Consider the following 16,822-nt stretch of genomic DNA (forward strand, 5'->3'; position numbering starts at 1 on the left):
GCAAAAGTTTGGATTAAAAAACCGTTGCTGATTTTTTTCATAATTTTATTTACCTTTATAAAACTTTTTTTTTTTATTGTATGAAATATACACAATTGACTAATTTAGGAGATTTTAAACTTTTTTCAGGATTTAAATACAACCGAATGTAAGAATAAATGATCTAATACATAAAGTAATTAGTCGTAAATAAACAATATACGGTTACGTCCAGCACGCCACATTGAACACACACGTCTTCTTCTCAACGTCATACCCGTGGTACGGTGAACATCCTTGTACCCGTGCAAAACCGTCCCGACAGTAGATGAACCTTCGACAGCCATCCGGATGAGGCAGGAAATCGATTCCGTCTTCTGGACACCCGTACACGTTGTGCTCCTAAAATGACACCATCAATCAAGAAATTTGAACAAAGTTTTTAAAGAACACTCGTTTTCCTTACAGGACACGTCACTTTCTTCGGATCGTCACAATCGTTGCTGAGTCTGTTCCAGTGCAGTCCAGCTGGGCACTTTCGGAGAATTTCCCGTCCATGGAAGCACAGAATGTACGCAGCGCAATCATCCGCCACCGACAAGAACACCGGTTCTTCCGGATCCTCCTCGGGGCACCGTTCCCGATCCGGTTGTTGCGTTGTAGGCAGAACCGTTGTTGGTCCCTCCGTTGGTGGTGTCTGGGTAGGTGCTTCGGTTTCAAACCCAGGCGGAAGTGGAACGTCACCACAGTTGACATTCGCCGGAATGTCACAGCCGGCAGGATCGGGATTGAACAGCAGTCCATCCGGGCACATGCCCTCGTTTTCGTCGATCATACCTCCCTCGCAAACGAAGAACATGTTGCACTGAAAGGGATTCCGAACCTGGGTTCCATCTGGCTTGTCTTGGCAAATTTCGGGGTTGAAATCTTCTCCGTGCGATATCGAAAGCGAAAGAAGCGATATCACGAGCAGGTGGAATGTTTTGCGACACATGCTGTCTAAGTATACCTACTGATAGTCGAACGAGTACTAAACAAAACGACGCGCCGAATGACGTTATAAATGGGCTTTCCCATGCGATTGTTGATTGCTTGTTTATCGGCAATGTTTTCTGGATGTTCTACTTTGCTTTGCCTCGACACGCCAAGGCGAAACCTTTTTTTGGTGATCTAATGAAGGTGAGTCAATGGTAGGATGCAGAAATTGGGGTGCATTTTTAGGGTATTTGGAGCATTGATAAGCAAAATTTCATGGAATATCATGTAAACCACTTAGGTTATTTATGCCATAAGAATAAAACATCTGAAAAAAATACGTTTATTTTAAAAATCAACCATTTGATTAATGAGAAAAATTGTTAAAATTCCGATAAGATAGCCCAAAACGCGATTTGATTTTGCTGGATCCGATTTCTAAAAAATAAATGTAAATGTAAAACTTTGAAGGCTGTCGAGCTCCATCTTGGATTAACACATTTTAAATCACTTCAGGATAGTGTCGTTGGTGTTGTTTATAAATAAAAATAAGACAAAAAGTTCTTGAAACTTTTCCTAGATTTAATCGAGTCTGGACTGAAAGGACAATTAATTATCTATCAAGATTTAAAAAAAAATATATTTTTGCACAGTTTCATATATTTTTCTATAACTATTTAATACTTCAATAAGCGTACATTTGCAAACAAAATCAAAGTCTATTGATGCTGCTAGTTTATTAAAAGTCAGTATTTGTGATTAATTAAGAAATTATCCACTCATCGCCTCCATCTCAAGGCGCTCCTGCTCCCTCATGTAGTCCTCCAGCCAGCGAGGATCAATTTCACACGTTTCGGTGTTTCCATAGCCACACACTCCAATCTGCGGATAGAAGATGAAATCCGGCGGGCAGCTGTCCACCGAGGGTTGTCCAAGAACGCACACCACAAACTGGGTACAATCGCCGGGGTGAGGCAGGATATCGATCACAATTCCTCGGCAAATGTCACTCGGGATGTCTTCGGGAACTGGCGGGCGCGTTGGTTCCAAAGTGGTTCCAGATCCTTCCGTGGTCGGTTCCGTAACTTCTGCCTCGTCTCCCCAGCAGACCACGTTCTCCGGATGGTCGCACACTCTACGATTATAGTCGAAGAGGGTTCCTTCGGGGACACAGGTGATTTCGTCACTCTTAACTCCGTTGCGGCAGATGTGGAAGTTCGTGCAGGTCTCAGAGGGGATGATGCTTCCGTCCTCCTCTAGTTCACAGCGATCTGGGTTGTAGCACTCGACATTCTCCGGGTGATCGCAGACTTCGCGAACGTGATCGAACTTCGTTCCCTCTGGGCGACACTCCAGCTCCATCTCCAAACCATCCTGGCAGGTCACGAAGTAGGAACAATCGTTCAACGATGGGAACAAAGTATCATCGGGAAGGCCAGTGCAGCGATTCCTTGAAGGGATTGGCGTCGTAGATTCCGTCGAATTACACGGGGGTCTGGATGTTGTCGTACTATTTGTACTGTTAGTACGATAATGGTCAATATCACCAAAGAACGATGCGCTTGTAATTGCTCCTGTGCCTAACAGCAGGCACACGGCGAATAAACCCCAAGAAGTCATGACTGGGAATTTCCTTGTTTATGGCTGTACTGAACAGTACCTTTGAGGTTTTGTGGTTTTTATACAACCCAATAATCTCTTGCCTAGGCTTAGTCCGATTGGCTTTCTGTTATCGTTGTCGGAGTGATTGATTCTGGCGTTCTGCAAAATGTTCCGCGAATTCACGTCAGCCGAGGGGGGCCCCTTTACTACCTTGAGCTAGGTCGTAATGATATGCCAACGATGGCGATTAGATTACTTCTTAGCTAGCAACGGGTCAAACGCTTTTCCTACTTGCAACGAAATGATTTTCTCCACTGGTAAGGAAGACCTCTCAATACCGTGCCATTAAAATGCTCGGTTGTTGAAAAAATGACGTCAACATCGTAGATTATACCATCCTCCCGATAACGCATTCAATTTATTGCACGCCCTATCTGTCCAATTAACTGGTTCAGCAGTTGACGACTTTCTAGTGGATCGTCCACAACCGGTACATTGCAGATAAGTAAACAAACAAAGATTTGGGAGACCATAAAGATACAGCATATCACAAGCTACAAAAAACGGTCACACGATTTGGCGCGATGCTCGTGCGGCTTGTAAGAAGCAGTAAAGAAAGACGTCAGTACAGACGTCTGATTATCCGGAGATTTTTTTACAATGTTGATACCATTGTGTGTAGTGCCGCAGTTATCAAATTTCTTCGCCCACGTGAAGTTAATCTTCGCTTTATGAGAGTGTTTTCAAGGTAATTCTCGAAAAACAACAATCTTGTTGATTATAGTAGCACGGGATTGTATATAGTAAACTAGGACACTGTACGTGATATTGATTTGGAAATATTGGATTGTCAACATGGAACAACAAATCGTCAGTTGTGTGCTATCTTGTGACAACGACCATTTAGTACTTTTCGAGAAAATCGATTTTTAAAGTTTGTTAGTAAATAATTTCAAAACTATGAATGATAGAACCAAACATTTTGAAGCAATCGGTTCGTATACTATCGCTTAACAAACGCTCCAAGTTTCAACTAATTTGGTTACACCAGTTAAAAGATACAGTAAATAATGTAAACAAAAATCTGAAAAGCACGTGTCACAAGTGTGTTTCGAAAGTAAAATTGTACTACGTGTCACAAGTGTGCACAGAATTCCCATACAAACTAAAATAAGCTCAAATCAATGGTTTAATCGACTTAATCAGTATATTTTTATAAACAAAAGATTGCATTGCCTTCAGAAAATGTGTATCAACATAAATTTGTGAAAAACAAGAAAATTTTTCCACATTTTCCAACAACATGTATGACGTGTCACAAGTGTGCACAATCATTTTGATGATAAATTGGTCTATGTCACAAGTGTGTATTGTGATATCCGGGAAACGGAAGCGAGTTTCCAAAATCGGGTTAAAGCATCTTGTAGTGTTTGTTAAGTATAGCAAAATGTCATCATTAACTCATTTTCGACCAAAATGGTCTATGTCACAAGATAGCACACAGCTGACGAAATCTCAAACATTTGTTTTTATATTTAAAGTTGATAAAAAGTTGTAAACTTTCAGTAAACAGTTGTAAACTAAATCTAAATCTAAATTTTATGTTAATCTGTTCACACAATTCAAGCATTTAATGAAGACTTTTAATCCAGCCTCCTTTCTGCAAGTTTTTTGAAAACTTTTTCTTACTCTTGCCTTCTATTTAATATTTATAAGTAATAACACATTCGATTGAATTACGATGTAACACATAGCTGAAAGGAACTCCAAAACTCTGTTATGTACCTAAATGAACTCATTGTAACTTGATTATTCACAAATAAACCGAATTGAATTGAATTAATCCAGCCTCTCTAGATTTATTAGCTTCTACTGGGATTACACAATCCTGAATTGATTATTTTTCTTGAAAAAAAAAATGTTTTGATGTTAAATATCCATGAAAACGTATCACTTCCAGATTTTTTTCCGGATTGATGAAAACACTTAACATGCTTTTTTTTCATGATCATAAGCAAAAACATCAAATTTTTAGTGCGATATGAAGCCTAATTAATTGCTTATTTTCTAGACATTTCCTGAAATTCTTCAGCTTATCTTGATCATTGCCACGCGCTTGTGATTACAACTGACCCTTGCACACAAAGTGTTTTGAATTGTGCGTGATCTAATGTTAAATGAGTATTATCAAAATCCACCATTGAATACGAATAAGCCCAGACAACGTTGTTATTCGAGAGATAACCGCTATCGGAAATCCAGCTGTACACCACCTTTGATTTATCAAGATTTGCGACTTCAAGCTCGTATTAAACGCTGCTATTGCTTTCAATCAGTTTCATTCGTCAAAATCCAGTCGAAGGTTAACAATGAAAACCATCGTGAGCCTTGCGATCCTCGTGGCCTTCGTAGCCACGGCCAGCGCAAATCGCTGTGCCAACGAACCGGAAGGAACCGTGCTGCCATCGCGAGAGTGTCAATTCTACGTGCTGTGCCAGGGAGGTCGTGAACACCAAGTACGCTGTCAGCCCATGGGAACGTTCTTCGACGTGCGTCGGTTTGAGTGCGACAGTCGTCCGAATGTCGAGTGCTGGGATGGTGGAGATTTTTCGACCACCGAGCGTCCAGGAAACCCAGGAAATGAAACATCAACACCGATCCCACAGAGGAATCGCTGCAACGACCAACCCAACGATACTTTATTGCCTTCGCTGAACGATTGTTCCTACTTCGTGACCTGCCAGGATGGTTTGGAGATGGAGCTGGAGTGTCGTCCAGAGGGAACAAAGTTCGATCACGTTCGTGAAGTCTGCGATCATCCGGAGAATGTCGAGTGCTACAACCCAGATCGTTGTGAGCTAGAGGAGGACGGAAGCATCATCCCCTCTGAGACCTGCACGAACTTCCACATCTGCCGCAACGGAGTTAAGAGTGACGAAATCACCTGTGTCCCCGAAGGAACCCTCTTCGACTATAATCGTAGAGTGTGCGATCATCCGGAGAACGTAGTCTGCTGGGGAGAAGAGGCAGAAGTTACGGAACCGACTACGGAAGGATCTGGAACTACTTTGGAACCAACGCGTCCGCCAGTTCCCGAAGACATCCCGAGTGACATCTGCCGAGGAATCGTGATCGATATCCTGCCCCACCCCGGAGATTGTACCCAGTTTGTGGTGTGCGTTCTTGGACAACCCTCGGTGGACAGCTGCCCGCCGGATTTCATCTTCTATCCGCAGGTTGGAGTTTGTGGCTATGGAAACACTGAAACATGCGACATTGATCCTCGCTGGCTGGAAGACTACCTAAGGGAGCAGGAGCGTCTTGAGGCTTTGGCAATGAGTGGATGAACATGATGTTGTGTGTTTGTGTGTGAGAGAATCGATATTGTTTATAGATTTATTATAATATGCACTGAAATATTACAAATATAAGATAGTTTTTTAAAAAGTAAATAAATAAATAAATCGGTCAAATCATGATAATTTTTTAAATAAATTGTATCGTTTTAGTATCTGAATTAGTATGTAGTAGTATTTATTTAATAAGTATTACATACTTAAGTGCACAAGACACAATCTATTCAACATCGCCTCACCATATCTTCTAATAAGATAATTAGCTGGTATTAAAAAAATCACAAAGAAATTAAAATTTCACTGAATAAATAAAACAAAATTGTTGACTTGAAATTATAAGAAATAAGTGAAGTTTTGTGGAGATATTCAATCTTATTTTTATAAAAGTTTTAGGTAACGTATCGTTAATTACATACCCTCTTACATTTTGATTGATTGGATTACTATCTAAATGAGACGAAAACTGCACAAATGCCTCGATATTAAAATGATTAAATGTCATCCCACAAATTTAAAACTCTTTTTAGGCTTTTAAGGAAATTTTCTGGTTGTATCACAAGTAAAAGTATATCAATTTTCCACAAAATACTGAAACGGAATCACCTTTTCTGATAAAATGTTCGTAATACAAAAAAGGCTTGATTTTGGAATTATGAGCCATGGATTCACCATTTGAATGTATCTATCAAGTCGATGCCGCCGTGCTCACTTGTTGTACGTCACTTTTTGAGGTTCCGAGAAAAACGCATTTCAATGTTTGACCTTGAATAAACAAAGACGAGAGTACGCAATGTAAACAATAACAAACACGTTTTGTTTGATTGACCATTCATTGCATTGCCCCGAAGTTTGGTTGAGTTTGGTTGCTGGAGTACAGAGTTAGAAATGAAATGAAATCCCTTTTGCCAATTGTCGCACTTACATCAATTTTCAGGCTGTGTCAAGAAAGCACGACAAGATTGAAGCTTTTTTCATATGAAATGTGACAAAAATGCACGTAGTTTTTTCGGTTTGTGTTGAATATCTCTAGATTGAAATTAAATTTTGGGGATCTGCGAAGGTCAAAAGGTGAGGGATTGTGAGCTGTTTAAAATGGCGATCTTAAGGATACACAGCAACCAAGGAAGATGTTGTATTCTTATTCCAAAATTGAGCAGTTCTCTCAGATTTCGGTCATTCGATTTTTTTTGTATTTTTCAATCTGACTGAAACTTTTTTGTGCCTTCGGTTTGCCCAAAGAAGCCATCTTGCATCATTAGTTTGTCCATATAATTTTCCATACAAATTTGGCAGCTGTCCATACAAACATGATGTACGAAAATTCAAAAATCTGTTTCTCTTGAAGGATTTTTTTGATCGATTTGGTGTCTTCGGCAAAGTTGTAGGTATGGATATGGACTACACTGAAAAAAATGATACACGGTAATAAAAATTTATGATATTTTATTTAGGCCGTTGCAAATATTTTTTGAAGTTTATGTCTCTTGGCTCTGACCATAGTCGAGGGGGGGGGGGGGGCAAAAAATAAAAAAAAATAAAAAAATTAAATTACAAGCCTAGGTTTCAACATTTGGATGAAAAAAGTGTTTTAAAATGCATTTTACAGGCGTACAGTTGCTTTCCAATCATTTGTTTTGAAAATATCGAGGTATTGACGGAATTTTTTTTTTCGCAAAAAAAAAAACTTTTCGTGGGACTGTACATTGATATTTCATGAAAATTTTAAATGTTTTCAAAGGAGTTCCAACATGCTAAATATGATTATAAACGCGGGAAAATGCATTTTAACTGGTTTTCAGTTGATTAAACTTTAGTTTTCATAATTATTTTGAAGTTTTTCGAAAAAATATTTGTTTTGCCCCCTGATTATTTAGGCCAACTTCGAAGGGGGGGGCGACATAAACTTTGAAAAATATTTGCAACGGCCTTAACTTTTTGTCACTTAAACTTGATTTGGAAAAAAACCCTATTTTTAATTTTTTTTTTATTTTTTTATATGTTTTAGAGAACATAAAATGCCAACTTTTCAGAAATTTCCAGGTTGTGCAAAAAATCATTAACCAAGTTATGAATTTTTGAATCAATACTGATTTTTTCAAAAAATCGAATTAATGGTCGCAAAAATTTTTCAACTTCATTTTTCGATGTAAAATTAAATTTGCAATCAAAAAGTACTCGAGTGAAATTTTGATAAAGTGCACCGTTTTCAAGTTAAATCCATTTTTAGGTGACTTTTTTGAAAATAGTCGCAGTTTTTCCATTTTCTAATGTCGATATCACAGCAACCAATCGTCCGATCTACAATGTTAAAATATGAAACATTCGTGAAATTTTGCGATATTTTTGAATACAATATTTTCAAAAAAAAAATCAAGAATAACATTTCAAATGGGCCAAACTTTCAATATTACGCTGACCATACCTCGGTCAAAGATTTTTTGCACAACCTGAAAATTTCTGAAAAGTTGGCATTTTATGTCCTCCAAAACATATAAAAAAAAAAAAATAGGGTTTTTTTGCAAATCAAGTTTTAGTGACAAAAAGTTAAATAAAAAATCACCAATTTTTTTTACCGTGTATCATTTTTTTCAGTGTAGTCCATATCCATACCTACAACTTTGCCGAAGACACCAAATCGATCAAAAAAATCCTTCAAAAGATACAGATTTTTGAATTTTCGTACATCATTTTTGTATGGACAGCTGCCAAATTTGTATGGAAAATTATATGGACAAACTAATGATGCAAAATGGCTTCTTTTGGCATACCGAAGGCACCAACAAAGTTTCAGACGGATTAAAAAATACAAAAATTAATATTCTAAAAAAAAACCGATTTCGTAGAGAATTGCTCAATTGTTAAACTTACGGACCAAATTCTGAAATAATGAGAATATAAAAACTGACCAATTTTGTTTTAAATGTTTATGGAAATAGTAGCTTAAGGGATAAATAAAAAAAAAATCGATAATTCCCATAGTTTTGAAGAGACTAAAATGTCAAAATTCAGGGTGCAAAAGTTCTGGTTGATGTGCACCGTTAACTCAATTTGGCCCAAAATGCACGTACGACAAGTTAGCACGACAGCGACAAAGCGTGTTGAATGCATTACCGGTCCAGTTGTTTTGCAATTATTAGTTTTCAATATTTGTAAGGATCAACGATTTTTTTTTGCAAAAAAAAGTTTTCGCGCCAAGATCTACTGTAGGTTAGTTGTTTTGCAACCATTAGTTTTCAAAATATTTAAATACGAAATTTTATTGCTTCTCGAAAAAAAATCTTCAAAATATTTTAAACAAACTCCAACATTTTGAAAATGATTATCATTGCGGGAAATGCGTTTTTACAAATATTCACAAACTTGTGTGATGCTATCGCACTTCTCAGACCTAATGTCACTCCTGTATGGATGAAACTGTACTATTTTAATTATTATTTGTACCTTACGAGTTAATTAAAATAAAAAAAATATTTTTAAAGAAAATCTAGTGAGATCTTTCAAAAGTTTGAATGCTGACGTACCAATTGTCAAGCTCAGTACACTTTGGTAAAGCTCTTTAAGATGTGTTTGGATTGATTGTACGGATCAAACGCAGATTTGCTGGCTTTGTATCAGGCAAGGTTGAAAATCTTATCTGCCGAATGAGATGAATGTTCAGGGTGCGATAGACTAAGAAAAATGTTGGCGCGTGCAGCTTTATGAATGCTTCAATTTTTACAGCCGATATGAGTTATCACCAGCTGGGAAATCCGGTCTTGCGTTGGGATGTTTTTCTCAGGAATCAGGGATTTTCGATCAATATTTAAGAGAACCGTTTTTTGCGGTAGGTATCATTTCAATTCAGTTCTTTAAACGATCATCATGAAAACAATTGTGTGCTTGCTTGCGTTGGCCTTCGTGGCTTCAGTCAGTGCTTTCCCGAGATCAACGAACCGTTGTGCGAACGAACCAAGTGGAACTATCCTGCCATCCCTTCAGTGCCAGTTCTACGTCGTCTGTCAGAATGGTCAAGAACACCAAGTGCGCTGCCAACCCATGGGAACCTTCTTCGACGTTAACCGCATGGTCTGCGACAGCCGTCCAAGTGTCACGTGCTGGGATGGAGTGGTCACTACGACGACGACCACCACCACTACGACTGAGGCTCCGGTGACCACTGAGGAATCGACCACTGAAGCAACCGAAACCACCGCTGAAGAAATCGTCACTGAAGAATCCACCACCGAGGAAATCATTACGGAAGAAGTCACCACTGAGGAAATCCCGGAGGAAACCACCGTGGAGGAAATCGTCACGGAGGAATCTACCACCGGTGAACCTGCCACGACTGCTGCTCCGCCAAACTTTACCGAAATGTGCCGCGGGGTCGTCGTTGACATTTTGCCCCACCCAACGGATTGTGCGCAGTTTGTGGTCTGTGTCATGGGCCGTTATCAGCTGGAGCAGTGCGATGAGGGTCAAATTTTCTACCCGATGGTGCGCATTTGCGGGGTTGGAAATCCAGACCAGTGCGAAGCATAAGATCTCATTCAGTTAATTAAGTGTGCAGTTCTCAAATGGTTAAAAGTAAATACAAAAGTACAATATTTGGTTTTCTTTTCTGATTCTATTAGTTTTCATTCATAAGTTATGATAGTAACACCGTTTGGTATAATTTCGTCAATGCTTAACCCTCTATTGACCAAAGTTTTTATTTTATTTTTATTATGAAAAACGGAATCGACGTAACACCTTATAATGTGGCCCTCTTAAACCTTGCGGTTTCGTCAACGGATCCACAGGCGTGTATCGTTCTTTTTGCGACAAGACTACGCCTCCCGGGTCTCCTAAGTGTGAAGGTATGGCACGGGGAGAGGGCACCGAATACCTATAATAACACTTAGAATTTTTGCGTCTACCTCGGGATTCGAACCGGCGACCTCTGGATTGTGAGTACAGTGCGCGGTCCGATTGATCCACACAGGCAGACATTTTTATTATTCGTGTTCTGAAGGTTATTTTTTTTAACATCTCTTGTTTATGTTTTTCTTGTTTCATTTTTAGTATTTTCATGTTTTACAGTTACTTTTTATTTATTATTTTGCTTGTTTTCACATTTCCATCTATAGAATGATACAAATATCACTTGAAGTAAAAAAAAATCGTAGAAGCACTACAAAAAGTTAAAAGTTCTTTTTTTGAAGGCTTTTTAAATATCATAAATTGGTTGAAAATGGATTTTTGGATCGAAGCATGCCTAGAGATGGGGTTGGGCTGACCATATATCGTTGCAGTGGTGTAATAAGAAAGCTAAGAGAGTCTCCTTTCTGACACTACCCTGGAAAACTGAATTTGGCCACCTGGAGTCTTTCCGAGAACTCAACTTTGACATGTCAAAAAGTCAAAGTGTTCGCTCTACTGCAAGATTCTTGCTCGAAAAACTAAGTTGTCGAATGTAAACCATTCCCGCTTACCACAACACCACTGGACGCGATCAACTGTATTTCCGGCCAATTCCAACAAATGAGGGACCATCCATGTTCCACGTGGACACTTTTTTTGAAATCTCAGCCCACCCTCTCCACTTTAAACTTTTTTTATGTGAAGTGTGGACAATCGCCAAAACACTCCCTTCTCTACCTGGCGCGCCTTCCATCTCCACTATCTGAACAATTGATGTCCGAGAAGCTATTTGTCGAACGGATCTTTCATGTGGATGTGCTTCAATTAAATGCCGCAAATCTTTATTTACTTCCACTATTGTGGATTAAGTGGCTTGAAACTTAAAAAGAAGTGTCACAGCTTCGAAACATGTTTTGAAGTTGATTTAGAGTTCCGTTACACTAAAGGCTTACTCTATATTGAAATAAAAATCTTCTATTAATGCGTTGGAACCAGGGCTGTGGAGTCGGAGTCGGAGTCGGAGCCGGAGTCGGTGGAGTCGGGTCTTTTTGGGGACCTGGAGTCGGAGTCGGAGTCGGAGTCGTCAAAACTCGAATAGCTGGAGTCGGAGTCGGAGTCGGAGTCGGCTAAATTTTATTAGCTGGAGTCGGAGTCGGAGCCGGAGTCGACAATTTCTGATATACCCGGAGTCGGAGCTGGAGTCGGAGTTATCTTGAATTCAATATTTTTGTTATAATGCAAATTTATTTACAAAACTTTTATGTGCCTAGTTTATTTTAAACCTAGTATTGATTTTTTTTTCAGTTAATTTATGGGTTGATTCAAGAGATTTATCAGATGCCATTATGTTTTTGTAGCATTTTTAATTTGATTGGATAGTTCCGACTTTGTTATTTCACTATGATCAGTAAATGATAAATTTCCCCTCATTTACCCATGTTTGTACTTTCATAACTAATAAAATTATAAACAATTTTGGTTGTGCAGTCATTTTTTTAATTATTATGATGTAATTATGTTTTCTTTCGATTCAAATTTAACCATCAGTACTTAACTAAAATGATTGTTGAAATTGCCCATCAAATTATCAACTATTAGGTATCACAATCTATTACTTGGAACTCAACATGCACATTAGGGTGTAATACGGTTGTATGGAAAAAAATAAAGTAGTCCAAATTAAGCGAGCACAACTATTTTTCAGTTCCTTTTGGGGTCCTAAACTACTCCCCAAAGTTTGGGAACGATTGGTTTAGTCCTCACTTTGCGCAAAGCGATTCATTTTTCCATATAAATTTGTATGGGAAAATACATTTTTTTGGATTTTGATATTTATAAAATCCACGTTTCACGCTGTACTAAACCCGGATTCATATTCGGATGCTCTGGAAGGTGCTCTACAACTTTCCCGAAGAGAGTATGGTGCTAACTTGCTCTTATAAAAAGATACAGCGTGTTCAAAACTCGTCTAAAACGTGTTTTTTGCTCGAAAATCACGTTTTAGACGAGTTTTGAGGACGCTGTATCTTCTTTCAGGAGTAAGTTAGTACCATACTCTCTTCGGGAAAGTTGTAGAGCACATTCCAGAGCATCCGAATATGAATCCGGTTTTGATATAGCGTGAAACGTAGATTTTTTAAATATCATAATTCAAAAAAATGTTTTTTCCCATACAAATTTGTATGGAAAATTGAATCTCTTTGCGCAAAGTGGGGACTTAACCAATCGTTCCCAAACTTTTGGAAGTTGTTTAGGACCCCAAAAGGAACTGAAAAATTGCTGTGCTGGAAAATCGATTTTGACCCAAGTAACATTTTTTTCCAGGAGTTCTACAAGAGCTCTTCAAGATAGCTACAGCATAGCAATTTGGACCGCGGTAGGATAAAATACTCTTCAAAACTTCTTCAGGAGTTTGGAAGAGTACTTGAAGAGAGTTTTATCCTACCGCGGTCCAAACTGCTATGCTGTAGCTATCTTGAAGAGCTCTTGTAGAACTCCTGGAAAAAAATGTTACTTGGGGATATTACACCCTAATGTTCATGTATGTATTTTCAAATAAATTCAGTAGAGCTTTGCAATATAGTTACGTAAACTGTTTATTTCAATACCAGGGTGACTTTGATAGTTACTTTGTGTCTTACAAATTACAGCCTGAATGTAAGCAAAATGATTTTATATATTATATCAAATCGATTATGAAGGCTAGGTCTCCTTTTTTTAAAAAAATAACAATTAAATATTTGTTTAACTAGTTTATAAACTTTTAAATAAAAGTAATGTAAAATTTCAGGGGACTCGTGGTGAAGGGGTAAGCGTGGTAGCCTCTCATCCAGTCGGCCTGGGTTCGATCCCAGAAGGTCCCGGTGGCATTTTTCGAGATGAGATTAAATGTAAATGTTGGCCCCGGTCTAAACTTGAGGTTAGGTCGTTAGCTCAGTCCAGGTTTAGGAGTCGTTTCCTGTCTCGGTGGAGTCACTGGTAGGCAGTTGGACTCACAATCTAAAGGTTGTCAGTTCGAATTCCGGGGTGGATGGAAGCTTAGGTGTAAAAAGAGGTTTGCAATTGCCTCAACAATCAAGCCTTCGGACACCTACTTTCGAGTAGGAATCTCGTAATCTCTCGACGCCAAGGCAAGGTAATGCTGTAGAGCGAATATCTTGATTTGATTTTTGTCAATTTTCAGTAAATTCAATAAAAATTCTAATTTTTCTAAAAGCAGAATCCAATTATATTTCTTGAGGTACTCTGATTTTTCAAAATCATTTTGTACTATAATTTTGCAAAAAAACTACAACTTATCAATGTCACCCCGGTTTACAGGTATACGCGCAAATGTGAGCTAAACATGTGAGTGATGTTATTAATACTTTTCATTTCATTAAATTCATTTCGCTGTTTAAGCATTACTTGTGCGAAGTTATTTTAAGCTGAGATGTGGACTACCTTTGAATAGCTGATTAATTCAAAGATGGAAACAGAGTTTGCAGGTTCTTAATGAATCGACTATGTCAACTGAAGGAAAGTTACAAAATTAACTTCAAAATAGCTAAAAGGTGGGGGATAGTAAGAGGAATGCAGATTTTATTTAAACATTTTTTTAGATATTCTTAATACAGAGTTAGTGTTGGAGTCGGAGTCGGAGTCGGAGTCGGAGTCGGAGTCGGAGTCGGCTAGAGTTGGCAGGTTGGAGTCGGAGTCGGAGTCGGAGTCGTATGAAACTGAAAGCCGGAGCCGGAGTCGGAGTCGGAGTCGGCTTAACTCAGAAAGCCGGAGTCGGAGTCGGAGTCGGAGTCGTCTAAAACATGACCCGACTCCGCAGCCCTGGTTGGAACACTTTTGTGCTAAATTCTTCGAAGCTCTAAATGGCTGATCTATATGTTATTATAGAGTAAGCAATAATGGCCAGGGATGGAATAATCGTAAAAGAAATCATTTTCGCTTGCGAACTTTTTTCACCCGCGAAGGAGAGAGGAGGAAAATCACGCAAAAGAAAATCGCTCCCGAAATTCTCCAACAAAATCAATCTGTTGATGATTTTTTGTGAATTTCCTTGTCAGCATCACTTAATAGTAGTTTATGCAACAAGTTGCAAAAAGAGGATTTTTTCAGCATTTTCAGCACGAGTCGTACATTTATCCAACGAGGTTCACCGAGTTGGATAAATACGAAGAGTGCTGAAAAAATCAAGTTTTGCAACGAGTTCCATACAACATTTTTTTGCAATTCCGAAAAACAACCATTGAGTGAAATTTTAAGTCAAATTTTCATGTATTTTGTCAATAAATCGTTTGAATCAAAAAAATGTTGAAAAGTTTTGCTTTTCGAAACAAGTGCTGAAAAGTTCAACTTTTCAGCACCCATTTCAGTGCTGAAAAGTAGAACTTTTCAGCATTTATTTTGAAAAGTGTTGCTATTCGATTCTGTTATTTTTGGTACAGAAAAGTAGGCTATTTCATCAAAACCGGCTCCGTGGTTTAATGGTTACGGCTTCTGTCTCCCAAGCAGAAGGTTCAGGGATCAAATCCCGGTCGGTACCTTTGAAATTTGGAATCAGGAATTTGAATATGACTAAAAACTAAAATGAATCAGGTGGGATTCGAACTCACACCTTTGGATTGGTGGTCTGGGACGCTAAGCAGTCGGCCATCAGGAGGTTCACACTCTAGCAATGAATTGATCCGTAGTGTTGAAACATGTTATCTTCTCATATTAAATACGCGCTGATCCCTGATTTGCCTGAGGGGATTGGAAGTCTAATTATAGATCAAGTTTCCTTCAGATGCTTGCTTCTATGTTTAGGCGGGGCCAAACAATGCCCAGCGACCTCGGAATTGGACCGCAAGGAGCTCTGTCATTCTGAAATGGGTCGTTGGAAGCAGCGCGAGGGCTATCACCACCTAATACCCGGGACTGAGATAAGCTGTATCAGCATTCGGCATATACACAGTCTGATACAAATTATACTTTCCCATAATTTCGCTACCGGTTAGCGGGTATTGGATTGGACCACACACACACACACAGAAAAGTAGGCTATTTCATCGTTCAAGAATGACAGGAAAAGTAAGTTGTTTCACGACGGAATTGCAAAAAAATATTTATATCACTTTGTTTAAACACATTGCCCATCTACAAAAAGTGACAGGTCATTTTTCGACGTGTGACGTTACACTTGCAAGTGTAGTAGTGAAAAAGATGTTCCGCCGAATAATCAAGATGATGATTTTTTTAGATTTCTTTTACCGATCTTTCGTGCGCGAGAGAGAAGAGCCATGCCATGATTTTCTTTTGATGATGATTATTCCATCGCTGTCCATGGCATAAATGTTTCAAAGCATTTCAAAAGACGCTCCCACTGCTGATAAGTGCCAGGGACAGGAGATTTGCCTGTTGTGGGAATCCAGATCGTTCGAAAAGCTCGAAAAGGCCTCTGATAACCATTCCCGGAGTGGCCAGGTTGAGTTAGAAAAAAAAAAACCACAAATTGTCATAGCATTCAACTCATAAAGTTTGATATGCAACATGATAGGGTTTCATCAAAAATTCATGAGGGCCGTTCTTAGGGTAAGCAAGACCCACTCTAATTCTTCTTGTAGATGAAATTGCATTGCAGATGATTCCCATGGGGTGCGCATGGTCACTTCAGATAATTTCATAGCATGTATATCCGAAATTTATGATTTTTATTTAAGTTTATTAATTAAGATTTAAGTCTGTCTAATAGAGCGAGTTCAGGGGTCCCAAATCTAAATAGTTTACTGATATCAACTTCAGAGGTGTCGAGTTTTGAAAATGATCAAAATTTCAATTTAAATTGGTATTTCACATTTACAAATCTTTTAATAAGAATCGATGCAATGCCCAACTTTGTTTAAAATGTTTAAACAATAATATAAATTGATCGGAGGAAATTAAGTCAACAACAACCCATGCTTCTTATACATATGTACATACTTGTACAGCTCAAAATTTTATTCAAAAATTATTTCATTTTCCGTCACATTCGTTTTTCATTCAAATAGAAACTT

General features: G+C 38.5%; 4 protein-coding genes across 4 annotated transcripts in view; 2 read left to right on the forward strand and 2 right to left on the reverse strand.

The window, feature by feature from the left end:
• LOC120431882 (uncharacterized) overlaps window positions 1–16,822 on the forward strand; it is a 61,494-nt gene that overhangs the window by 11,135 nt on the left and 33,537 nt on the right. Inside the window, exons 4-5 of the mRNA XM_052707000.1 lie at window positions 4,837–5,897; window positions 9,891–10,403. Of these exons, the coding sequence (XP_052562960.1) occupies window positions 4,837–5,897; window positions 9,891–10,403 (1,574 nt within the window). The remainder of the gene's footprint in view (window positions 1–4,836; window positions 5,898–9,890; window positions 10,404–16,822) is intronic.
• LOC128092880 (peritrophin-1-like) lies at window positions 180–1,137 on the reverse strand. The gene is made up of 2 exons (XM_052707900.1): window positions 446–1,137; window positions 180–381 (listed from the first exon to the last, which is right to left on the reverse strand). The coding sequence occupies exons 1-2, from the start codon at window positions 971–973 to the stop codon at window positions 205–207; spliced, it is 705 nt and encodes a 234-aa protein (XP_052563860.1). The 5' UTR covers window positions 974–1,137; the 3' UTR covers window positions 180–204.
• LOC120431884 (protein obstructor-E-like) lies at window positions 1,673–2,832 on the reverse strand. Its single transcript, XM_039597012.2, has one exon. The coding sequence runs from the start codon at window positions 2,572–2,574 to the stop codon at window positions 1,726–1,728; it is 849 nt and encodes a 282-aa protein (XP_039452946.1). The 5' UTR covers window positions 2,575–2,832; the 3' UTR covers window positions 1,673–1,725.
• Window positions 9,753–10,433, forward strand: LOC120431883 (endochitinase-like). The gene has a single exon (XM_039597011.2). The coding sequence runs from the start codon at window positions 9,774–9,776 to the stop codon at window positions 10,431–10,433; it is 660 nt and encodes a 219-aa protein (XP_039452945.1). The 5' UTR covers window positions 9,753–9,773.

The sequence above is a fragment of the Culex pipiens genome, chromosome 2 (assembly GCF_016801865.2).
Source record: "Culex pipiens pallens isolate TS chromosome 2, TS_CPP_V2, whole genome shotgun sequence".
NCBI lineage: Eukaryota > Metazoa > Arthropoda > Insecta > Diptera > Culicidae > Culex > Culex pipiens.

Bases quoted from the DNA above. Each gene is read 5' to 3' on its own strand.
- LOC128092880 (XM_052707900.1), bottom strand. From the start codon at position 973: ATGTGTCGCAAAACATTCCACCTGCTCGTGATATCGCTTCTTTCGCTT. The intron at 382-445 runs GTAAGGAAAACG...GTGTCATTTTAG, and splicing joins CGAAGAAAGTGACGTGTCCT to GAGCACAACGTGTACGGGTG.
- LOC120431883 (XM_039597011.2), top strand. From the start codon at position 9,774: ATGAAAACAATTGTGTGCTTGCTTGCGTTGGCCTTCGTGGCTTCAGTC.
- LOC120431884 (XM_039597012.2), bottom strand. From the start codon at position 2,574: ATGACTTCTTGGGGTTTATTCGCCGTGTGCCTGCTGTTAGGCACAGGA.